The 27015-nt window shown below is 39.6% G+C and overlaps 1 protein-coding gene across 3 annotated transcripts in view; it reads right to left on the bottom strand.

Moving 5' to 3' along the window:
- Positions 1–2297: 2297 nt before the first annotated feature.
- Positions 2298–27015, bottom strand: part of WBP1L (WW domain binding protein 1 like) — a 42244-nt gene continuing 17526 nt past the window's right edge. For 2 of the 3 annotated variants that reach the window (XM_072425147.1, XM_072425149.1), the window contains 3 exons: positions 9507–9609; positions 6468–6629; positions 2298–5373 (listed from right to left, as the gene is read on the bottom strand). In XM_072425147.1, coding sequence (XP_072281248.1) covers positions 4664–5373; positions 6468–6629; positions 9507–9609 — 975 coding nt within the window. In that variant the 3' untranslated portion in view covers positions 2298–4663. Of the gene's footprint in view, positions 5374–6467; positions 6630–9506; positions 9610–21111; positions 21565–27015 lie in introns of those variants that run through there. The other variant, XM_072425148.1, reaches the window with a different exon arrangement.

The raw sequence follows: 27015 nt of genomic DNA, 5'->3' as shown, positions 1-27015 counted from the left end.
AGTTAACAATAGGTAATCAGCCTCCAAGTTACTTTTCCAGTGCTGGTTTAAAACATCTGTCGTCGGTAGTTTGTAGCAAACCTAATGTGCCACAAAATTAGTATGACCTTCCCTGAATGCTCCAAGGCTTTCTTCACACTTTCTAGATCCCTCATAAAACAAAGACAAACATAAAAGTTACAGTCTAGCACATCTTGTTCTCCAGTGTACTATACCTCCCCCTCCTCATTTCTGCACATTCTGTTGTCTCGGCCTTCACCAAACACTGGCTATTCAAGGTACAAAGTCATGTCTGTCCTTCTGTCTCCATGTGACCTTCAAGTGAACCCATGATATGATCCTATTTCCTTCTACACAGAAAATTAAAAAAAAAACATGGATTCCCACACTGAAAACACTCACCATATTCCTGTAAACAATACAGCATTCTACAGTATGCACCACTAAGTGTTCACTTTTATTTTGTAGCAAATCAAGCAAGGTAGGTCACTGAAATAAAAATTGTGCATGTTCTATGGAAATCCTGGAATAGTTATATATAAAATGCTATATCTAATATATATATATATATATATATATACATACATACATACATGCATACACAGACAAACATACATACATACACACACACAGTGTAATCTCCTATTGCTAATGGCTAATCAGTGCAGGAAAGTGCCTGTGGTGCAGTTTACGATAACGTTTTAACCAAAGCATATGATTCACATCAGTCATACTTTTTCCATCATTTTTTTTCAGGCTTGAAAATGTAAAACAGTGACACGGAAGCCTTTTAGTAGAAGCTGTATTCCAGGAAAAAAAAAATCTAGCAGATGTGTGCAACATAAATTCCAACTGCAAAACGAAGGAAACATGCAAAAACGTTTCTTCTAACAGAAGAAAATAAAATATTTTGACAGATTTAATCGGGCATTCATCAGCAGTTTCTAATACATTTTCAGCAGAGACATTCTACTAATATTTGAGACCTTTTCTTGCAAACTCCATTCTCTATTTATTACTACTTTACAGCGTTAATTAGAAATAATCAATTGATGTTTATTGTCCTGTAAATTCGCATGGCCGATGTTGAAGTGATCGTTCAGAAAAACTTACAAAGATTCACTTACATCCTAATGTAAAAAACTGATGGATATAGTTTAATATTCTGATGTTCTGACCTGAAGTATTGATTTTTTTTTTTTTTTTGGTTCTGGTTTTAAACTTTTATATTTAGGCACTCAGGATCTATTGAGACCAGAGAAAGCCAAGCCAAAACTAAATAGAAATAGGTAAAGTTTACCAGCTTCCGTTTTCTTTCAATACATGCTTTCTTTAAAGTTGTGAAAATACAGTTATCATTTTGCCCCTTTTCTGTATTTTGATGACTGTTTTAGTGATGCTTATGGCATATGTGTATATTTATATGTATTTTTGAAGACACAAGCATGTGGTGTGGAAGAGACAACGGAGACAAGAAAGGAGACAGAAGGATGAAAAGAAATGTTTTTGTTTTGACCAAGCAACTTCATCCATACGAAGGCAAACTTTGCATCAATCTTGGTTGAACTTAAAGCGAAGTTCCAATTCATTGTGTAAATTATAGTTATATGATTAAAGTAGGATCATAATTTAGGGTTGTTTGTATGTGGATAAATTCACTGTGTATCTGTGCCTGTTGATCTGGTATATTTTATGGGCACATTTTCACATCTTTATTTCAGTTATCCTTCACACGATTTATGCAGTTTGATTGTTTAATTAAAAATAGCTGTAGAATGTAGTAAAATAAAAAACTGAACACAAAACCCTGAGTCCCCATGGACTTTTATTGGTTCATCTGCAGAGCAACATTTGTATTTGAAGATGGATTCAAAGAAGTCTTTGGAATTCTACTATTCAGGTGGAGCAAGGAAAACTTTCTGCAGGCACTCAATCCAGGTAGGCCAACTAGGGTAGGAAAAGGGGGCAAAACTGTGTTGTGGAAAAGTATTGTTATCCTTAAAGGTTTGGTACAGATACCAGAAGTCACAAGGGTATGAACAGTGGGGGATACATAGGTGAGTAGTTCATCGCAGGATGTCAGGTCTTCCGGCTACTTGGATTTATGTTATCCTGGCCTGGCCAGTTAAGACGGAAGCAGAGGACAAGTAAAAAAAATGCAACGAGCTAGGTATGTTATTTTTGTTCCTTCTGCAAAAAAGGATCTGTCTGGTAGCCTATTTTTATTTCTGCTTCAAGTGTGCAAATATGTCATACAAGCAAGCACAATTCACAAGACAAATAGACAACACACAGAATTTTATTCTCAAAAGTTTCCTTTAATTAATCAACAAAATGACAAAATCCAGTGCAAGAAAGTTGTCAATGTCGATGCGTGTTGCCACATAGATATTTTGTCTTAAGTATCAGAAGTGCACATTGTTTGCAATTTAATAAAATGTAATATTAAAATTTTCCCTAAGCACAGAGCATTCATTGCTCACAAAAAAAAACAAAAACAAATGTACATTTCAAGAGGAAATTTGGTAGCATCAAATCCTCTGAAATGTATTCATTACATGCACAGTGAGGCAGCCATCTATGGGCTGAGCCAATAAAGCCTACCAGTTCACCAGAAACTAGTGAAATGACAGTACAGACACATTCACTCATTTCTAAAGAAATGACAACCTATATTTTTGGAAGCATGCTTCAGCCTACAAACTAGCTCCCTCTATTGGCCTGAGTGAAAGGCACACTTAAAAGGGGTTTCAGATGAAAATCCCCCAATTGCCTGAGACTCATCTATGTAATTAAAAAAAAAAAAACCCAAGATCTCAACAACAGTGGACCTCACATTTATGGGAGTTTATGGGACCCCGAATTTCAGTGTTTCTTAACCAGGGTTCTGTAATACCCTAGGGTTACTCCAGAGGTTGCTGGAGTTGAAGTAGAAGTTGACACCTTTGGTTATCTGTAAGAGTGACATTCTTCCCACTGACCATAACACTAATGTGCTGTGAGTTGTAATTATAGCAGTGGTTCCCTGAAGACCTGAAAGTTATTACAAGGGGTTCCCCCATGTATGTAAATGTTGAGAAACACTGCTTTTTTTTTTAGGATCATGCCATTTCAATATTTCACCCACAATAACCGCTCCCGAACCTGTTAAAACCTTGCAAGTTTTAAAAGGGAAAGTCCACTCCCACCTGTCTGCATAGAGAAGTCTCAAGCATAGAGAATTTCAATTAAACTTAAAAACTCTGTTACATCTTAATCATTCAATATTATCAGAAGCTGAACAGTCACTGTCTGAATACAAGTATATAATCTCTAGTAGAGTCATTAAAGACAATTCCTGACCCTTCTGTCTTAATAAAGGGAATGTTTAACTGTGTATGCAAGGAAAAAAAAACAATTATACAAAAATCTCGTAAATTAAAGCTGCAGTAACTTTACTACCGCTCAAGCTTATGGTATGGAACACAGACTTACACTAGCATGCATTCCCATAGGCAAAATCAATGTGACCATTATAGTTTTCTTTCAGTGGTCATTTCAGAAACTGCATTGGTTTCCAACACGTAAAAATACTGCTCATACAAGGTAGATGTGCTCATCGTAGACAATGAATGAAGAGCTGGTGTTCTACTGCATGTGTGACTGCTAGTGCCAAGTCCACCGGAACTAAGCACCTAGGACACCTCTTACTTATCACCTGTGCCTTCCAATTCATGCAATAATCTATGTGCGCTACAGCGGCCTCTAAACGGCGGTGGGAGAGGCAGGTACAGTATGTTCCAAGCAGACCAGCTGCACAATTTAATTTTTTTATTATGTCCATTGCACAAAAAAAAAAAAAAAAAAAAAAAAAAAAAACACACAACAAAATCAAGATAATTGCTACTTTCCCATTTTAGTTATGAAAAAAGGGAAACTGGGGGAAAAAAAGCTTATTTTTTTTTAAGGCTAGAAAATGACCCATTTTCTACATTAGTGAGTACAATACACAAGATCCCACCCCCACCCCCTTCAGGTGACTTATGGAATTCCACCATGTAACATTAGAATGTCAACTAATAGTGGAAAAATGTTAGGGGTTAGCATTTGCTTGCACCTAAAATCTGTAAAGTCAAACACTGTAAACGCCCTTGCTACAAAAACACTGAAGTCCCCACCCCCGCTTGTGGTTTAATTTGTTCACATCCTTCCATTACAATACTGGCGCATATCCTGCACTTCTCTCTCGCTTAGGTCTGTCCAGTTGACAAGAGTAAAGTTCCCCTCTCATCCACCTAATCTCAGCATTTCCAGGTAGCTCTTAGCTTAGAACAGCCAACATATTGATATTCTGACAAAATATCCTATAAGAGAGGAGCAAAGAGACAATGAGAAGCTCATTGCAATTAAATCTGGACATATTGCATGTTGAAGCCTCCACCTGTACGCATTAGGCTCCAGCTTCTGCTTAATTGGTTCTAGTATTCCATCACCAAAGTCATACATACCAAAGTCCTGTTTAGGAAAGGCAAGCATAGGGTGTGCACTTTATGTTGTCGTCTCTCCAGCTTTGGTAGAACATTTCTAAGTTTTTTGTGTTTAATTAACGTACAGGACAATAAAAAGAAAATATATGTGGTACGGGATCATTTACTGATGCTTTTCAGTATGAGCAGATTATCCTTTAGCCACGGGAGCTACTACTGTTGTGAGCATTTGGAGAGTCTTGTTCATTGATGGTATTAAGCAAGCTCAAAGGCTGTCGTGGATGATCCAGATCTCGAGGGACTTCCGGATGATCAAATATTCCTTCTTCTTCATCTCTATGGGGGTGAGCATCACACGATGTGCAGCTGTCACAGAAGTTTTCACCCGTGTCATCAATCAAACCATCGAATTCTTTAAAGTCATCATGATGGCTCCGACTGCATAGACACACTTCAATGCCTGAATCGCCGGTAAATCTTCGGTGTCTGCCGGGTGTTTTGTCTTTGCCATCAAAGAAGCCACCCTGATCAAAGCTTTCAGAGCCATAGTCCTTTAAGAAATCTTTTGACTCCTTGTCTAAGAAGGACACTTGATCGGCCATTTCGTCCAGCTCAGCACCACTGGTTTGGTCGCTGGACTCAAGGCCGCTTGGTTTGAATGCTGCCCTCTCCAGACAAGTTGTTGAAGGTTCACAATCCACGACACTCGGAGGCCGTGTTTCACTACAGCTTGCTGCAGCTGGAGAACTTGTTTGGCTGTGCTGCCCAGTCCGAGCAGGGTCGGTGGCTATGGCATTAGAACATGCCGCAATGCACTGCTGATGTAAAACAGTGTAGGGAGGAGGAGGAGTTGGAGGTCTGTTTACCACTTCTTCATAAGGAGGTAGTAAATAGTTTGGCAAAAACCCTACAAAGACAGATAATTAGTCATTAATTCATAGCTCATTTTAACTACCAACCACCAAAAACATTATTAACTAGTATAGAACTGAAAATATTTCCCTATGTTTCACCTTACAATTTTTTCATAAAAATGTGAACTGAAAGGGCAAATATCACAAAGGTGCATTTTTACTACCACCTAGAATTTATTTTCCTGCTATTACCAAAAGGTACCTTACAGGACCTCAACATTTTTAGGAAGAATCCAGTGATATTTTAAGGGGTTGTGTAAAATCAATGCCCAGGGTAAACTTCCCTTTCCAAAGGAGTGTTTAAATGTCACATCACTGCAAGAATTTCATAACTCTAGGGGTGTAAAATACCTGCTTGCTGGGTAAAGACAGAATGGGGGCGCAGAAGCTCCTGGGATACCTATGTCACACATCCCAGTAGGCTTCTGGCTACTTTATTCCTGTAATGGGGAAAAAATGCTGAACTTGCGCATGCACAGTGAGATCGGCACTCTTCCCCCCACCCCCTTTTAAAGCAGGGTATGTCACCCAAGCTTGCACTGCGCAGGTGACATAGCTAGAAGGAAGAAGATGGAGGAACTTCTGTCTTCCTCCGTCCTTTGCGCCAGGAGAAGGCAGATTTCAGGATAGTGCAGGACCCAAACGAGGACAGTGCTCTGCAGAAGTAAGGTGAAAGGGAGTATTTTTTTTTTTTTGTTTCAGTTTAGTTCTGCATTAGGGGACTCTGTAGCGACATTGCAATTGGTTCCATAAAGTGAGTCTATCTTTTGTAAACAATTTTTTCCAAATCATTTTATAGAATCAACCTAAATACTGGAAGAAATTCCGTATGCAAGATAAGCTGTTCTATGAATTAGCAAATACAATAATTCTATACAACTAAGGCTATGTCTGGGGATTGAACGCAGCATGGACAGTTTTGTGAACAGATTCCATCACTCAAATGCCTCTCGAATAATACATCTATCTTTCCCCACCCTTCCACTTTACCTCAGAAGTAAATAGACATAGTAGAAAGTCACACCCTAGATAGATGGCAACCTTTGGCATACAAACAGGTATATAAATAGATTGATAAGTAACGTACGGAAGTAAAATGGCACTGAAGAGTAGCTATGTGCTTCGCGGTAAGCTATGAGGTTGATCTCATGTTGGCGTTGCTGTGCCTGAAGTCGATGCTTGGCTCGCCGGTGATGACAAACACAACAGCAGCTGAGTATTATGATTATCGTCCACACCAGCCAAAACCCTGCATAGAAAAATGGAAATACATAATATTAAAATGAGAGCCATCGTCTAAACAATATTTTTAAAGGTTGAACTCTGTGGAGTCTGGCCTGGGATTGAACTGCACTCTGACAGCTGACTTGGATGGTCTGATGGCCACTAGTGTGCATAGGCATTTCCAGCCTAAATTGATTGGCAAAGAGCAGTGTAATGGAAGCCAGCCCTGAAGACAACAGAATAGGCTGTACAGACAGGTCGGGAATATAATGGGAGTATAGACCCATTTTGTTCCATGCGGCGCTATACTTTAAAGCAAGGGCTTATACCCTAAACATTAATGTGACAACATTGTACATGATGTGAGCTATCAAATATTTTTAGATATCTGTGTGTTAATAGCATGGCGTTTATTATTAACTAAAAGACCAATAGATTTTCTATCAACCATTTTTGTTAGTGTTTTTTATTTTTATTTTTTGTAGTTTTATATTATGCCCTTTGACAAGAATCCTGGCACAATGTTGCTGCAAATGTAATGCCACCCATTAATGCCCAATTCTATTCACAGTTAAAAGCTTTGTATTGCATATATACTGTACAATTCAAAAGGGATAACATAAATACAAGTTTTCCTTGACCTGATGACCTGATATAGTAATATCTCAACACCCTTGGTAAAATTTCACAGAAAAAAAAGAATGTAGACCTGAAATAGGACAGCAAACCACTGAAGTCCTATAAAATAAAACAGCAAAACTAGGGGGAAAATTATACTTCCAAAACACTCACAAAACAAGTCTTGAGTATCCAGATGGTGCTGCACTTTAGGTGTTACCAAAGGCTAAATTGCAAACGACTGTAAAAACAAGACCTTAAAAATAGAGTTACTCATGCAGGGGACATCTATAATGCAAACCTATGCATTTGAAACTACATATCCTGGAAGACCATGTAGCTAAGATTCTGTGGTGTTAGGAGGTTGGAAAAAAACTTTTGTGAGAGGTCCAAGCTAAATAAGGGGATGGCCCAGTATGGTGATCTACAACAGCCACCGCACAATCTTAAGTCCACTAGCAAACATTTTAGATACGTTGCTAACGTCCCCCTTTTTTTCCATACTAGGAGGACACAGATTTTCTCTAAATTATTTTACTATCAATACATTATATAAAGTCAAATAGGGGTAGAATTTTTTTTATATAATATTATGGCACAGCTGCAGTCCTTGCTATATTTGGATCATTGACCTAGCAACTGATCATGTTATTTGGATTTGCTCTCTCAACCCTGTTAAGTGTAGAGGAAAAAAAAACAAACTTCTTTTTCAGCAATGGCTTGGGAAAAAAAAAAGCTGTGAATTGTGCTCGATGGTAAAAGTTTAGTTAATCTGCATCATTTACCAGAACAAATTATTTTCAGTGAAGAATCCTGGTTTAAGCACACTGATTTTTTCGGCATTATAAATATATAATATTCAAGCACAGGATGACATTTTGGTGAACTCATATTCCATACATTCCCCTGATCATGTCTTTATAACTTGTTTTAGTTCTGGTGGAGCTGGAGGAAATTCTTTCACATTAAGCGCAGTATCTACTTTTATACACATCTTCCCACCTGCTGCTGTATCATATTCTTTAATCCCTGGCTGCACTAATGTGAATTGGAGTGCCAGTGATAACTGCAGAGGGCAATCGTATATTATTCCTGAGAACATGTTTATAGCGAGTTGAAACAGTTTGCTGATCATGAAAGTTGTCTGGAACTGTCAGGTCTTGTTTACCAGAACTGAACATCCAAATATTTGTACATCCATCACACATGCAAGGGATGGGGAGTGGAAGGGACAAAAAAGACTTGTTTATAAAATCTGCTGCCTCTTTAACAGATGATCATATTACAAAGGTCACGTTCGATCAAGCTCTGCATTCTTCCCACTTTCCAAAACCACCAACCCCCCAAGAAGATCCAAAAAACAAATCACTGCAGAATATGAGAAATATGATGAAATATGATATTGTGGGCCAATTTCAGAAATCTAATTGTGATGGTATTATCCAGAGAAATAAAGTCAAACAGAACATAAAAAATGAAGAGTTGCTCTATTCTCAGGACACCTAGAAACATTATTGTATTCAATCAGTATTCTAGAATTTCTCCTGCAAAGTGTACCTTTTGCCTCAAATTATGAGGTACTTTTGTGTCAGGCTCACTACTTTATATCCGATGTGTGTGATGACTGTTTCCCACTGCCAATCGCTAGAGACTTGGTATTTCCATAGAGCCAAAATCGTGTTGCCCACTGTTCTGTTCCCGATTGATCTAGAACATGTGTAAATGAACCCGGAGAGTTCCCTTTACAATTTCAAACCCTCCTAACTTTTTATATATTATACAGCAGTGACTGGTCCCCAACCCTTTGGAGCTCACGGACCACTAAATGCACGGACTCTGGACTGCGCATGCGCAGGAAACCGTGTGCCTCCCCAAGGGGAGGAAGGGGAGGAATCTTCTCCCCAGATTGACATCATGATAGCAGAACCCACACACACTTCCATCACAGGTGTGAGCCTTCGATGGGAGAGTGGGAAAGTTGTGTCCAGCGACAACCGCCCAATGCCCTGAGCCTGGGATCTGTACAGGGGACATAGTCCACGGCTATGGCCAATGCCCCATCCAACAGAGCCGTTCCCCACCTGTCAGGCGGCCACGGCCGCGGTTGGGGACCTTGTTTTACAGTATTTAGAGATCTTCTAGAACTTGTCCAGATTTCTCACTTTGTACAGCAAAATTTAAAATGAAGTATATATTGGAAAACAATTACCATATTCATGTATCAAAGTATCAATAATACTAATAAATAACATTTTATTCTTGTAATCTAGAAAATGAGACTTACACCATAGCTCATAGTAGTAGTTGCAGCACTGAGATTGTCCACAGCAGTGACCCGTTTCACATATGTAACTCTGATTGTTAAGTCCAATGCATGTTTCTTTATCCTAAAGAGAGAAAAAAAAGTAAGAAAAAAGAACATATAAAAAAGTACATTTTCTTAATCACCACCACAAAAAATTATCCCCTTTTGTATAAATTGGTTAAAGCACAATGCCTTCTAGAAAACAATTACAAAAAAAAAAAAAAAAAACATAATGCATTTTGGCATTTATTTACATATTGGAGTCATTTCAGAGCAAAACCATGGAAGGTGGGAAGTGCACAGAGTGTTTACAAGAAGGTTAAAATCAGTGCCCAAAAAATGGACTAGCTAAATTTAAGGCAGGTTATTCTAGGACAGTGAAAATGGTGGGGATTGTGCCAGTAGTAAAACTGACCATTAAGCTGGTGGAAAGGACAGCAAAACTAAAATGTTAAGTGTGTCAGTAGAATATGGGGCAATGAAAGTCAAAAAGAAACCTCCAAATCTGAATCTGGTTATTTGTAATTACTGTCACAGCGTCCAGGTACAAGGGTTGGTAGTTCTAGGGACAGTAGTGCAGAGCTTTATTGCCAGATAATTGTTCAAACAAAAAGTGGGGCAGTGCAGCAGAGACTTTGTCTAGTGCTAAAGGGGTAACCTACATGAGCTGGGTACTGAGCGTTAACATGCTTTAACATGCTTGGGGACTCAGCACAGAATAGATAAGGTATAAAAGCTGAGGAATGGTAAAGGTTGGGTTTATGCTCATACTAGTGTAAACCTGGATAGAGAGCTTTGTGTATCGAACAGGCCATCGTATGGCTAGATGTATGTGTTAGGGGAAGCTTAGCCTAGAATGCGAGACCAATGGGTGTCCATGTACACAATCCTAAACAGTGTAAAGATATTAGAAACTACTTCTGCAAAAGAAGGAAGGGGCTGAACCTGCAAATTGTGCGTTAGAGCTCTGTGTCTATGGAGAGGGCAGGGATAGTATTTAACATGGGGGTTGTGTGGCGAGAGATAGGGAATGCTGACTATGGAGCCTATAGAGTTTGTCCTGGAGGAATGATACCAGTGAAAAACCAATGTCTGCCTGATGAAGGTAAAGTGTTACAGGGAAAGGCAAACTGCTGCAGGTGCAATATCAGTAGAAAAAAAGGTCTGAAACAAGCTGGATTTGCACAGTGGCAGTAAAAGTAAAACTTGTTTATTTTTAAATATGGGATGGACATATCCAATATAATTGCAGTTCTGCCAATGCTTTCTGTGCATTCCTTAAGCATAGAGTCCTGGTTAGGATAAATTGAATGGAGCAGTCCTTACAATTCAGTTTTGTCTAACTGCTCACAAGGATGTTATGAATTGCAATAAAGTAAGACTAACTTTCATTCCATTGCGGAGGGACTGAGCCACCAGGATATCCCTAAATCTACTCAGTCACTCTCAAGAGTAGTGCCCCTACCTATGTACAGGCATTTGTCAACATTGGTATCAGTAACTCCATTAAATTCTGGAAAACTGATCCATTAGCAGTCCAGCTTGTTCTAAACCACGGTTCCTTCATTTCAAGAACGGTCTTGTATCTGTCCCTCCACCACTTCATACATCAAGAGAAGGTGTATATACTTATTTCTCCATCAGGAAAAAGAAATGATGTTCTATATGTAATGTTTGACCCTAATATATGATCACGTTTCTTTTCTACCACCTACTACTTCATACTCCAGTCCATAACTAGCTCCTCCTCTTAATTCTTTTCCCTCTAGAAAATGAATATCTGATATTCCTATTCCCCCTCAACTTCTACAGTTCTCACTCTGCCTCCTCTCTCAGCCATATTCACAATCAGCTTTCTACTCCTTTAGGCTCCAAAATTTTTCTTTGTCACTATATAGTGAGCCCTTGCCCATACAATATCTACTTTTGGCCTTCTCTCCCATACTTCACTAGCTCACAATGTTTGCCCTATCTCTATCCTCCCATTGAAGAAGTCCTGAGTACAGGGTTAGGTCTCCTCTAACTCTTCCTGGTGTTAGGGTAGCTCCCGCTCTATGCTCTCTCTTCTTTTCTCTACATCTCCCAATGTCAGCAGGTTTTCCTCTTTCTTCCTCCACCCCCCGTCATGAATTCCCCCCCTTCCCCTACTACCTTTTTGCTCTCTCTTCCACATCTTGTTGATATTCTGCCCAATTCTCCAACCATGTTTGGTTGCCATTTGGCTCTTCCTACCTCCCCCATTTTCCATATTCTAAAACACTGGGGAACGCATTTTTTGTTGAGTTAGATCTTACGCTTGTTTTTTACAAATTTTTGGGTGGTGAATCCAGAAATGGCTCCAGTTTTTTGCCATCACATCCAGTTTTTATGATACAGGGTACCCTCCATTTTTGTTACATAAAAATTTTACATACAATAGACAAATAATGAAATAACTTGAATGTACTGTTTATTTACATTTCTTTTGTTCATACGAAGGTTTATTGTCAATTGTTTTTTTACAGTAAAACACTTGAAAATTAATTAGGTAACCGTTTAAAGGTAAAAATTTATGCCTATAGCTTTTCCTGGAGAGTTCAGTGTTAGGACAATACCGCCGGATGCGCCAACAATAGTCAGCCATCATACGTACATCCCGTCTACCCTGATACCGTCCTTCCATGACCTTCAAATCTTGGTGGAATCGTTCACCTTGCTCATCACTGACTGCACCAAGGTAGAAAGATGGCTATGCTGAAAATGATGCTCATATTGCAACCAAGCATTTTGTAGCTCTCCAAGAGTTTTTGGACTATTTCTGTGTAATTATTTGCTTGTGTGTTTCAAAGAATGTCTTTGACAATGGCTTCGAATGATAACCAAGCATTCTTTTCGACTTCTGACATTGTCCTGATAAAATGTTCATCTTTGATGAGCTGCCGAATCTGTGGACCATCAAACACACCGGCCTTTTTTTTTTTCAAATGACAGACTAGGAAATGCCAAATAAGGTACTTGAAATAGTCTCCTTCAGTTGGCAAAGCTTTATCAAACTGCTTCATCAGACCCAGTTTCATGTGCAGAGGCGGGAATATATTATTCTTTCTATCAGCAATTGGCTCATGTAGAATGTTGGGATCACCTGGTTTTAGGGCGGATCTTGGAGGTCAATTCCTTTCCACCCAATGCCTCTCATGAGCTCTGCTGTCCCACATGCACAGAAAACAGGGATACTTGGTGTATCCGCGTTGCTGACAAAGAAGGAAGCATACCATTTTAATGTCGACACAGATGACCAAATGGTGTTGGTGATATTGCAACAACTCAATGACCCTCTTTATGTCTGAATATTCTTCACAAGGAAAAACGGAGTAGCCAACTGGGACTGACCCAAATATATTGCCATTTGTGAAGGATGACACACTTTAAGCTCCGCTTTGAGCTATCAATGAATAGTCGCCATTCAGTTCAGTTATAGATTGGAATTCCCAATTCCTCCAAAAAACCAGGTATGTTATGGCAATACACAAATCCAATGTCAGTTCTAAAGTACTGCAGAAATGCAATTTCTCTGGCTCAAAAGTACAATACCTTTGTTCATTTTTCAAGTAAGTTTTTCTCCCACTGTCTTGATGCTAGGAGTTCTAAAGCTATCTTCGATAGTCCCAAATCACGTGCCAAATCACTCAACTCATGCTGATCAAACTCTTACGAACACAGTCCTCTTCAATTTCAAACCAAATTATCATTGTTGTCACCTAGTTCATCACCTTAATCATGTTCTTCAAGAGAGGGTAGTGTAACAAAAACTGGCACTGAAATTTCATCTGAATGAGCCACTGGGCGTATAGCTGATGGTGGAGTAGGATACTCTGTTACATTTATTGTTCTTGTTATATCCTGAAGTTTTCACTAATGGCATCTTGTCACGTGTTACCTTTGTCCACGTCCGTAAACCCTCAACACACTGTTTGCACACCTTATGAGGGGCCCAAGACTTATCTTGATCACCAAATTTAACTTATGCCAAATAGGCTTGCTCTAGAAATGGGCTGATATTCGCCCTTTGACTGGAAATGGCGATACTGCCACAGATATAACATAATGAATCAGGGATGTTTAAACAGCAGAGCCAGACATGATCTGAAAGAGAAGAAATGTGTGTTTAAGTAGAATACATTTTGCTTATTCACTACGTAGAGCAGCAGAACCTCTGACCACACTGTCTTGCGTGTAAATGAATAGCCTATTCCAATCCATGCTACAGTAATCGCATTAATATAAGCGGTAGAGAAAAAACCTGACGTGATAGAAAAAAAGTAACTGCACTTTCAGAATCAGCATACCTATTTTAGTGTAATTAAGCTTAAAAATTTAGGTCAACAAAAAATGTGTTCACAATTGTTCCCCAGTGTAATCATATCCTAATAAATGTCCTTAACCCCCACAAACTATTTAGCAAGATTGACCCGTGACCAAATCATACTTAATGTGTTTCATCTCTGAGTTGAAAAACTTGTCTGCTTAAAAATAAGGGGAACAAAAGATAAACCTGGTGCAACCTAGTGACAGTCTCAGCATTCCACCAGTAAACAGACCTATAGCGATTCCTCCCTATATCTAGTACTTGTTTTTCTCATTTAATTCACAGCCACAACTTACACTCCCTTTGTTTTTTCCCACTGAAGACAAAACCATTTGTTCTATTTTTACTCTCTGGGAAACGGATGACGAAAACATTTGAGATGAAATAGCTTTAAGTTGAAAACAAGAATCCCTCATGGCCACACAGTTATTTTATGGGTAAACAAGAGCATTTCCCAATTTCGTCATCCAATTACACTAAAAACGTAATAAGCAGATGATCTTCTGCTCCCTTTGGACACTGCTGGCTGTAAGTCCAACATTCCAAACTACTTTACCCAAATCTGAATCTAAATGACGCAAATAAAGTTGCAAATATGCATTCTACATGCTTATGCGTTTCTCATACTCAACAGACTACAGGTGACTTCTGCGTAGAGAAAGTAAGAGTTAATAGATTAACATGAAGATAAAGGGGAGAGTTCTGAAAATAATGTCTGACAGCTGAGCAGCTTCAGGGATGGGCACATTGAAACCAGAACAGTCAGCTGTTGCAATGGGCAATGAATCACGGCAATTCTAATACTGGGAGAGTCTGCTAGGTATAACATTCAGTATGTCATGTTCCAAAGAATGCCACTTTTTTTTATTGGTTATCAAAGTGCTAGAATAAAGCAAGACCTGGTAACAAAATGCACTCTTTATAAATGGTACATCTATGACATTTAAGCTTCTGTACTTTAGAACCCTTTGTTCAGCTCTGTTCATAGCACACAATGGGTGCTGCTTGTAACGTTTTGAACACCTGACAATTCCAATAACAAAGATCTGTCACCACCTAAATATTGAAGAACCGTCAAATCAGAATCTCCATACACAGTTTAAAAAAATAAAAATAAAAAAAATGGGAAACTGAAAAATCTTACAAATTTGTTGATTCCCATCAGCTGGATGATGAACACATCGCTCCCTAACCAACGTCAATTCTGCAGCTTTTGCATCAGTTAGGGAGCAACACTTGCCACCCCCGTAATAGATTTTAGGAAATTCAAATGTCCCTACCATAGTCATATGTCTCTAACAGTCTAAGAGCAATTTTGGGAGGAAAACAGTTAACATAACTGCACGTTTTTGGAATGTGGGAGAAAACCCACCCAAACAGGGGGATAACATGCAAACTCCAATGCAGATTAGAACCTGGGACCTAGCTATGCAAGGCCAGAGTTCCAACCTTTGAGCCAACGTGCTGCCCACATGCCACAAACTCATCTCTCAAGTCAATACTGTTGACACCAATCCAATGTTGGATGCTGGCAGAAAGTAGACATGTGGCCAATTCTTTAACAGTACATTACACAAAGTAGAATTACAACAATCTATTGCTAAGTCACATCACCGGGACCCCAAAGCAGACCTCACACAAGACCTCAAAATGTCAGTACCACTATACCTTGGAGTTCTTCCCATTCCTATTATCCAAGTGCTACCATAAATGGTAACTATTGGAAACACGACCATTTGGACAGAGGCAGTTTCACCTTGCATCTTAAAGACATACCAAGGCTTCTTCCAGGTGAAAGAAGCCTACCAAGGCTTCTTCATCACAGAAAGCTCAATGATTTCCCAGAAACACACATTTGTGATTACAGTGCCTCCAAAGCCACAGCAGTGATATTACCATTTCACAAGAATCTCAGCAACTGAAAAGTGACCGCCTTAAAAAGGAAATAATTGCTTTTGATTGCCACGGATATTGGGGTATTCTAAGCAGGTTTGTTCCCGCCTGCTGTTCTCAGTAAAACCTCTGCTCTCCAAAGGGCAATGGCATACCTTAGACTTTAGAAGGATTATTTCATTATGCTATAGAGCGACACAGTAAACCCATGAGATTACCTCCCATTGGTTTACCATCAGAACCAAAGAGCATTTTTGGCTAGCTGCTGTGAACTCCATCTTTCCTATTCGATGCCTTAGTAAACAAGCTTGAAAGCAAAATCTAGATATTTTTTTTTCCCTGATATTACGCCAACTATATGTAGAAGGTTTGAGTCATTCATAGCTAGGAGCCAAAAACAATGTCCCAATTACCATTTGTCATCACATACATTAGGTGTGCTAAATAAAAGGTGCAGGAGGCCATGGATTTTTTTTTCCAATAGGCAAACACATTTCATTAAGTACTTTGTAAGGGATTTTCCTGCAGAGGGAAAACAAAGTACTTCAATTACATGAGGGGAAATTTGAGCTGTTTTTACAGCCAAGATGTGAATTCTGTAAGAATTTGATCAGGGTACAGATAGAACATATTGGGCTCCATAGCATTATTTAAAGAGGGGTTTTATCTTTTCCTTAATAATACCTTTGTTCCCCTTCTTACCCACTCCCTTTTTTCTTTTTCACCTCACCCATAGCTTTTTATTGCTGTGTTCCCAGTAGGGAAATTTACTTGTCTCATCACCAATGTTACCACAATTCTGAGTTTCCACCAGAAGGCAGGAAGGGGAAATCTTCCAAAGTGGGACACTTGTTTCAGTGACAACTGTCTAAAAGGGGGGTATCCCTCAGATAATCTCTTTCTGTTGGGTTTCAGGGCAGAAAGTGAAGGTAGATCTGCCTAATGCGGCACAGACAGCCCTTTAATGGACATTCTCTACTTTAAAGAAAATGCTAAAAGTTTTGGCTTTTTTTAGGGGATTCCCTGTGGGCACATGAGGGCTCCTGTCCTGCGATTATGCCCGCCGAGTAGCGGGCTGATAATTGCAAGGCGTTGATCGACTTTAATGAAATATAAAATAGCTTTTCTGTACACGTGTATTGTATACTGTGGTCAACAGTGCTGGTGGGCCACATATTATTGACAGAGGCTATGGGCCGGTGGAAATCTGAACACGGGCTGCAATTGGCCCCCGGGCCGGACTTTGGGCTTTCCTGATCAAAAGTATAGAATAAAGAATAATGGCTCCAGGTCCAGGAAAAGAAGAATAAATGGCTCAAGGTCCAGGCAAAGGAACCTGAGGTCATCAAAACTGTACAATGTGTGTTGACGTCAGTAGGATCTTCAGTTATAGTAGTTGGATACTTTGCTCCAAAAAGGAGAGTTGCTGTAAATCCAGAGACCCAGCAAATTTGTCACAGAACAAAGGTGCTAAATAAAATGCTATTTCTATGTTAGAGAGCATTTTCTGGTGATCAGAAAGGTTAAATGATGAGTGCTTTTGGGTGGACGAATACAAGTACAATCTGGATTTAGAAGTAAATTTAGCATAGGTCTTCGGGATAAGATCAGCAAGCAAGAAGAATGAATATTGTACACCTAGAGCCAAAAGACATTGGCAAAAGACAGACACAGGCAGTGTGGATTTTTGAAATACTTTTCAAATATATCCTCAAGAAGCATCCTGATAGCAGAAGAGAGCAATCTGCTGAGCTTACATTCTGCTACCACAGTGAAGCAACAGTGCCCAATCACAGGTTGGCGTCAGGGAAGTAACCGGGCTGCATTGCATATAAATGGCAGAGAGAAGTCTGGTCACCGGACTGTACTGCGTAACTATAGCAGAGAGAAGTCTGGTCACCGGACTGTACTGCGTAACCATAGAAGAGTGAAGTCTGGTCACCGGGCTGTACTGCATGACCATGGCAGAGAGAAGTCTGGTCACCAGACGGATAGACACTGAACAGAATAACCGCTCTTGGAAGGCTGTAGATAAGATTTGGATTAAAATGAATAGAGCTACACTTACATAGACAGCACCAGGTAAATAAAACCAATATTATCTTGAACAGCACAGGGAGCAGCTGTGGAGAGAAAACATATAGATGCTCTTATCCTTTAAATCAGAGGTAGGCAAGCTCCAGCCTTTAGGCCAGATATGGCCTAGCCAGTATTCCAGTCGGACCTAACGCCCCCCCCCCCCCGTTATTCAAGGGGCAACAAAGCCCTGTGTTTAGTGTGCAATGAGACCAACAGCACTTTGAAGCAGTCGTATCTCAAGGGGCATTTCGATGCCAAGCACGCGCACACATACGGAGACTATACCACTGATGAGTGGAAGACTGAGGCTGCTCGCTTGAAGTCGCGGTTGGAAAAAACCTTACCTTCGACACCTTGTTTCTTCTGGCCTGGTGTGCCTTTTTGACCTCCTGAAATGGCCTAGTAGTCCCAAAAGTTTGCCCAACCCTGCTTAAAGTTTTCACATTTTACTAGTTAAAAACAGTAAACATAAAAAAAATGTCATAGCAGAAGACACTTTTCAGCAGGTTACAAAGTTTTATATCACCTGATCAAATATATTACTCTTGGTCTTTTTTTTAGTCAGTTGCCATGTCTATAGAACGTCTAGACTGAAAATACCCTCACACTGACAAATGTAGTAGTAATGAAGTAATCACTTCCTGCAACCAGATATGTGCACGATATAAAAGGAACCAATGTACCAGCCCAGAGCATCATAATAACAAAGCAATAGAGGACATGTTAGTAGATGTGCCAATCTGCAAATCAAACAGTATAATTTACCTTCATGAAGCATTAGAAAAACATCTGTTTTTTTTTTTTCAATAAAACCCTCCCAGCTTTTTTCCAACTGAAAACACGGTGGCTCAGTGGTTAAGCACTCTGGCCTTTGCAGTCCTAGGTCCCAGGTTCGGACCTCGACCAGGACTCTATCAGCATGGAGTTTGCAGGTTCTCCCAGTGTTTGTGTGGGTTTCCTCCGGGTACCCCGGTTTCCTCCCACATTCCAATAACATTTACTAAAGACATATGACTGAGGTGGGGATATTAGATTGTTAGCCCCTTTGAGGGACAGCCAGTAACATGACTAAGGACTTTGTAAAGTGCTGCATGTTATGGTGCTATATAAATGCTTGACAATACCATCAATATTAAAAACTGTGTTATGGACTTGTCACGTTCTCTGGGGTTAAATGTGACAAGTTTTATTTTTTACTAAAAAGGTTTCTTTCCAAAAAGAGCCATGACCTTTAGAGCCGGCTTCACAACTATGTATTACTGCACCCCGATGAGTGACACATTTTCTCTTCTGAATGGCAGCCCAAGAAACCTTGCCACCAGACCTACAGTACAGCACAATGCAACACATGGTTCCTCACCATACTGGTTTTTAAATACTTCTTTTTGCTGCTGGATATGTAGCATCTTTTGGGTTCCAAGCTCTATCCACCCTAGGTGAAAAATTCCACATCCCCATCTTACACTGTTGGTTCCTGGAAGCCATAAACAGCCAACCTTCCAAGAAAATTACTTTTGCCTGGCTCTCCTTTGACACCACCCATAGTATGCATGTGGAACAACCATTCCCTACCCTAATAAAAAGAAAGTTTTAGAACTGGATAGTGACACTGGTTAGGAACAACAGATATTTCAAGAGTCCACACAGTAAAAGGTTAGATTTGGAAGCCTATTTACTAGCCTGAATGTTTCAGGGACCTGGGGTTTTAGGTCAATCTGCATTTTCAAAACATTTAGGCAACAATGGAAGGAGCCATGCGAGAAGGCTTGCTGAGCTCTATAGTTCATGTCAGTACAATCATGTCAGCTAGAAGGTCTGGAATCCATTGCAGTCCTCCATGTGCAGTTCAGAGAAGCTTCAGGACAAATACTTGGCATGGCTCCTATTCCCAAATCAGGAACCAGCTACTGTTTCCCCTTTTCAGGACTCTGCCTGTAAAATTATTTACTTTCTTATTTGGATAGTGGCTGCTGAGCTCACTGAAAGTCCAAGTGAACACAGTGCAAGGTCTTTCAGGGTGACCCAAAAGCCTATTTATTCAGGCCTAGTACAGGCTGCCTTCTTTTAAAAATAGACTGAAAAAAAAGGAAAATCCACAGCCAAAGAGCTTAATGTTTTTATTTTAGAGAAATAGGAAATTAGGTCACATAAGGATGTTAGAAAACATGTGTAGTATGTGCACATGTGCAGGAAGAGTTCCTGTAGTGGAGAAACCAGGAAAAAAAATAGCAATGTAGTGAGGTCAGATGAAGGAGAGCAAAACATTTGATTGGTTAAGAGATACTCATCACCCCATTGCCATGTCCTGATTGGGTAGATCTTTTGCCCTTTTTCATTATCATAATTTTTTAAGGAATCACTCATCAATCGTGGCTATAAGTTCACCTTGAACCCACAGTAATGCTTCTGAACACACTGGGATTATAAAACAAAGCAAAATGATACCAAGATGTGTTAAGTGCAGTAACCTGTAATAACCAAAATTTAACTTATAACATACAAGAGCTGATTTCTGAATCAATTGCTTAGGTCATTGCCTATTTAAATCATGAAAGGCTACAAGAACACTTTAGACCAATTTAGCAACAGTTTTTCAAATTAGTTCCAGGGTGAAACACAATATCCCACCACAACAAATCTAAAAAGAAACGTTTAAAGTAAGTGAATTGGCTAATGTACTTAGCAAACCGTTGCGTTGATGACTTATTAGCTCATACAGTCCACAATATACAGGAAGTTTCTTGTGCATGGACAGGCAGGACCACCCAGTACCACTAAACCTCAAATACAGGTGGCCCAAAGTGTGCCAACTTATCTACCACTCAATACGACAGAACAGATACATTTGACCTTGAAAAGTTGGTAACTGATGATCCCCGTTCAATCACCTAAAACAGTCCGATATGGTTGAAATCTGTTGCAAGAAATGTTCCTTCGTAGATATAAACATTTGCACTTTTACACATTTTCAAAAAATCCAGTAAATTGACATCACATATTTTTCAACTAATGCCAAAGCAAAGCAGAAAGCCCTGTACATATTAGATGTTGCTGTCCCTACTTCTTTTCAATACAGTTAAAAGTTATCACCTGGAAAGGCTTTAGAATGTTCTGGCAGACACGAGGCAGCCATGCAGGGCTTGCACATGTCTGTCTGCTGTACTATGTTTGTACTAAGTTCTGAGAAGTCCAAATTCCTAGCGAGAGACCCTGGGACACGCAGACTGCTTCCTTGACTGACGGGATTGTCGTCCAAGGGGGCCTTACCTGTCTCAGGCCTAGAAGAAAAGGCATCCTGCAGGCTCATTCTCCACAGCAGCGTTTCATCTGACAAAGAGCTCCAGCCGCAAGGTTTCCTCATTTATGCTGGGCAGCCGTGCTGCAGTCCTATTTAAACAAGGCCTTTATTGGCAGGGAACATTAAGTAAACAGGGTCCCGGGACACAGCATGCACTAGCTGTACCCCCTCCCTACCATGACAAATCGGAGAAGGCTGCCAAGCTGGAAATGACATCACTTCGGAGGATAAAACAGCTGTTAATTAACAGTTTCAGAGCCAAAGAAATAAAAAGCATACTTTCTTCCCTATACCACAAATATAAAAACAAGAGTAGTGCCCATCTGGACTGAAGGGTTAATGCTTTACCACTGGATTGTAAGGCAGAAGTTTATTTAAGAATTTCTACAAATCCAAGGATATCCTGATACAGGGCATAGTAGGAAGGGGCAGTGGCAGGACGGAGATACCTACATCTTTTTAGCAAACTAACAACTACAACTCACAGCACAGGAAGGCAACATAAATAAACAGCAAGTATAAAAAAAAAAAGTCAGGACTGTGCCCAATCACCAAAGGGATCTCTCAGTACACTAAATAAATAGCAAACATTAGATCCATGATATAAGAGGGGCAGCCATCAACATATTCCAAACCCACACAGTGATGGTAACAAAGGTTTATTTATGGGTACACACTCCTGATTTTTATACTTAGCCTAATATACTTTGCCTATATTTAGCTACAGCAGGCAAGTTTGATTTAAAAATTTAGGTGTTATATTTTGAGATTTAGTGGTCATTGCCATTGCTTTTTTTTACCTGTTTAACAAATGTGCTCTATACTATCATGTCATTTTTAGAAGGGTTTCCTCTTTTTGTGGCTTTATGGTTTGCCGGTGGAGTTCAACTTATTACATGCACTGTTTGTAAGGGTAACTCTTTAATGCTTATGGATGGAAACATCTTCCTGTTTGTTTTTCCCAAATGAGAGTCTCACTGTATACCATTCTAATGCAAACAGCGGTCCTTATGTGTGGTATTTTGGCAAATTTGTGTTATTGTCAGCCATTGGCCCTGGAAATGACATTGTGCATTCACACCATATGAGGTGTTAAGTTTGACACTCACCTGCTGCTTGCTTGTAAATCTATTTAATGTTAGCATTTCCTTTTGTCATATGTTCTAAACCTTTGCCTTGAGAAAGGGGACCGCAGGGTCTCCCAAATGTCACAATGTATGGCGCTTTAATAAAATATTTAAATTACATTGGACCTTGGAGTGCTAAGTTTTCTTTCCTTCCAGGGTTCTCCCCAGGCCCTTTTAGCTGGGTGCACCACCCGGCACTTTTCAGCACCCACCCGGCTGTTTTTGGGTGGTTACTAAAGGTTTTAGGTCACAATACAGGGGCTGCCACCCACCTACAATTTCTTCCCACCCGGCTTAAAAAAAAATTTCTGGGTTGAGCACTGCCTTCATTGCATAAACTATGCCTAACATTAATCTTAACAAACTGACCAATGTTTCTGCAACAAATTTTTCCTATAATTCAGTCTGGTAACCTATCATTGAAAGTATTCTTCAGACTTATCCTGTGCTCTGATCACTCTAATATCTCAAGAAAAGTCTGCATTTCCAATGCATCTCCAAGGTGGTACAACAGAACTTGGGAATAAATTTGTTTGGAAAATCCTCTCATTGCCTGTACTTGGAGGATACTTAAAATGAATAGGTACAATACAGAGAATGTGTATTATACAAATCTACTACATATTTTGTCCTGACCTACACTACACAATAAAACAGTTGTCAATGCCTTGTGGATTCACCTACACGAGAACAGAGTGAGTTGGGAATAAGAAAAGAACAAACACCAGATGAAATCAAACCCATACCAAACTCTACCTACCTGGGCTACTTCTCATCCCACAGTCTGAGCAATGAGGAACTGAACGATCTTTAGATTAAAGTCAGGCACTCACAATGCTTGAAAATTAAACAAGAAATTCATAAATACACATTGTGGAAAACCTCCAACCCAACCACGGTGGGCATGTGGTTACGTAGGGTGGACAAAATCATGTTCATAGAGGAGCTCTTCGGGGCAGGGTCCTCTCCTCCTGTGTCACTGTCTGTCATTTGAAACACCTATTTGTTGTGCAGTACTGTGTAATATGTTGGTGCTAAATAAACTGTTTATTATTAATAATAATACTAATATATTTACCACCAGCATATGAGTCTCCAATGAGAAGTTTCTTGCAACATGGAGTGCATGGGTGCTGTTTGAAGATATACAAGAATATAAACACCACCTGGACCGTCCCTCTTGACAAGATGTAGGTTTTGGCTTTTTATGTTGCTTTTTACAGGTAGGATTTGGAATATATTTGTTAATAAGGTCTGGCTGCTATGGCGGCTGTATCTACCCTGTGTCACCTACATAGACTTTTTACTCTACGGTTCAACAGATTCAATGTAGGATTCATGCTAATGTCACAATTATGTTTGTGTGCTCTCCCTTCTAGCCCCACTGAACTTGTAATTTCACAATCACGCACATTTTAAAAATCCAACAAAACACATGGCAAAGAAATAAAACTTGTTTTTAACATAGCTGCAACACGTCCATACACAAAGTAGTTCTAAAAGCACAGCAACACACAAACTTGCCCTGGCAAATAAAAAAAAACACATCTGAATGAATGGCAGCAACACAAAACTTCTAAGTAGTAAACTAATTATTTATACAGACAAGCCTGGCGCCAAAAGTATCAGAATTTATGTCTTTCAGGTAGAAGCCTGACTATGGCTTAAAAAAAAAAAATAGAATGTTTTGCAATAGTTGACCCAGTTATGCTTGATCTATCCCAAAAATAGTTCTGACTGCCCGTTGTATTGAACTTTGCCACAGCTCGAGCTACAAAAATAAAACCACTGCCAGTTACTTGTGATTTCATTTGGTGTTCATTCCAATAGGAGTGGAATTTATTAAAAACAAAAATCACCTAAAAATGGAAAAAGAAAAAGGGGGACAATTGTGGAGAATAAATTATAGTGCAAGATTTTATATAAATAAAGAGGTCTTCAACTTTTAGATCAACTTGGATGTCCCAATCAAGTAATCCACCAATTTGTTTGACACAGCAGCAAAGCTCTGCTACCATCAAGGCTACCTTGGCTACCATCAAGGTAGAAAAACTTTATTTCAGATCTAACTTTTATTATGTAGTTCAGGCTTCATGTGCAAGACACAGTTTTGCAAAAAGGCAAACAAAGTAAAGGTGGTGGCTGTGGCAAAAAGAGAGCCAAGTGTAGTTGCCAATACCGTGCTGATGAAACAGCTGAGCACTGGAAACCCACAAAAAAAATCAGAAGTTTTGGGGCAATAATAGTTTTCCCATGTAAATATTGTTTTTTTTTTTTTTTTTGTTATAATGTTATTTGCTTTTAGCAAGCTAACGGAGGAGGATGTTAAATTAGCGTTTAATTATTTATTAAAAGCAGAGGCCACACTCTGCAGTCTTCCAGCAAAACATTTTCCTTCTCAGGATGTGACCGATTTTTAAAGGAAAACAAATAATCAACATACTTTGCATACCATAGAACTTCAAAAAGTATATTTTGTATTTAATATTGAATATATGCTGTATATATTCACTAAATTCTAAAAGATGGCATGGCCTTATAACATGGTAAAGCACACCCCTGCTGCCTCCCTTGGGTTAGTTCCACAGCCATTGTAATGATAACAATCGCTGGTGAAGTCTGATATCTTGATCAGTCAGACCCATTGGAGCACAGATGTTGTTATCACACAACAGAAACTAGTAACATTGTAAAAACTGGAGACAGCCAGACTGTAGGAAGTATAAACAGAACCCAGCATGAATTGGGACAAGTTCACTTAATATATCAACTCACAATTGTGTAGTCAAAATAAGGCTTCCCCTCCTTATAAGAGAGCCGGGAATATGCAGAGTAAGGTTAAAGCAGTCTGTGGTTTCTAGTTTAAAACTCATATTTTCCTGATCTATATTATCACATTTTGTTTTTTCAAAAATCTTTAGGGAGGGTACTTTCCTTTCCAGAGGGATATTTGGCACAGCTACCATTGAGCACTGCCATTTGTTCTGCTGGTTTTAGGGTAGAGTACACCTGTACAGCATCAAGCACAATCACATGCCAACTTTGGAACCATCATCCCTCCCCAAGACAGATAACAGGTTTCTTTAAAAGCACCAACTCATATAGAAGACCGGACCTAGAATAACTTTGTGCTTTTTTATTTTGTGCTTGTTTTGCTTTATTATGGTTTTATGAGTTACAGATGTTGAAATGTTTCCCTCTGCTGTGGGAGTTGCCTACTTATAAATGTGTGCAAAATGTTGACAGACAGGCCAGGATGAAAATCTTCTGATGATATGGTGCTTGCAACAGTAAGAAATTGGTCTGAGATGTGTTGCTTTTACATACTTAGCAGGTCCTCAACCTTTTACAGCCACCATAGTCCCCAACCCATCCACAGCATCCATAAACAGTCTCCATCCCCTCAGCAGCAGCAACAGTCCCTTCTGCAGCAACCATAGATACAGTCCCTGGCACATCACCACCTACCTCCTGCAACCTCAGATATAGTTCTTCATCCCTTCACAGTAACCACTAACACAGTTTCAACCAACTGTAGAGAAACCACAGATAGAGCGTATGGTCCCTCCATAACAACCAAAGATACAGTTTTTCACCCCTCTGCATTAACGAGACAATTCCTCTAAAGAAACCATAGATACACTTCCTGGCCCCTCCACAACAACCACAGACACTATTCTCAACACATCAATAACTCCTGCAACCACAGATACAGTTTTTCACCCATCTGAATTAACAAGACAATTCCTGGCCCCTCGGCAGCAACCACAGATACCGCTCTTAACACACCACCACCTCCTGCAGCAACAGATACAGTTCTTCATCTCCTTGCATTAACTACAGACACCATTTCAACCAACTCAACAGAAACCAAATATAGTTCTTAGTCCCTCCACAGCAACCATTGGACCTCATTGTTGACCAGAATTGAAAAGATGAGAGGGAAAAGAGAGTATGTTCTGATGGGGTTTGCTAGACTAGAACAATCCTGCCCGAAACAAAAAAAAATCAAAGCCAGGTATGCCTTTATTCTGACATTCTCAGCATGCATTGCTTCTGTAATTGTCAGGATCAAATGCAAGGCTGCAGTTCCTAGATTCAGAAGTTGCCTTTACAGAGAAGGAAACAAGGGGAGGACAAGTGTGACCACATGGCTTACTGACTACAGATGGACTGCTGAAAGACACCAATTTTTCATGTTCTCAGAAACAAGTTGGGAAATCTAAGGGTTTGAGAAAAACATAAAATAAGGAAACAAGTTATATCAGCAATTCTGTGCTTTGAAGAAATAAGTAAATGCTCATCAAAATGCACTTGATGAATGCCATTCTATTTTGCTTATCAGTAATGTTCTGCTGTGTTTTTCACTTGTCTGTGCAGCTGCTCTATACACGTGACTCTGCACCCATGTGGAACTAATTACGTACATAAGAACCCGTGGGAGTATATTCACATAACATCCCCATTTAAATGCACACACTTCACCTGTGCATAATTATGTGCGATAATTTGCGGCCCCATTTTACCCTTGCATGCGTCAGTTGAGTGAGGACTGGAGGTGTATGGTTCTTCTGGCTGTCAGAGGAATTTGTAAAGACATTATGTTGAGAAGAAAAGTATGTGTTAAAATAAAACTATGACCTCTCTAAAATACAAATAATGTATGTGCCTACATGCAGCTCCACTTACAGTTTCCCCTTCAGAATCCTGTTCCTGCAGAATCCCAAAAATTCCCATTGAGGACCA

The sequence above is a fragment of the Pyxicephalus adspersus genome, chromosome 10 (assembly GCF_032062135.1).
Source record: "Pyxicephalus adspersus chromosome 10, UCB_Pads_2.0, whole genome shotgun sequence".
In the NCBI taxonomy this organism is placed as follows: Eukaryota; Metazoa; Chordata; class Amphibia; order Anura; family Pyxicephalidae; genus Pyxicephalus; species Pyxicephalus adspersus.
This window is presented reverse-complemented; position numbering and strand designations above follow the sequence as displayed.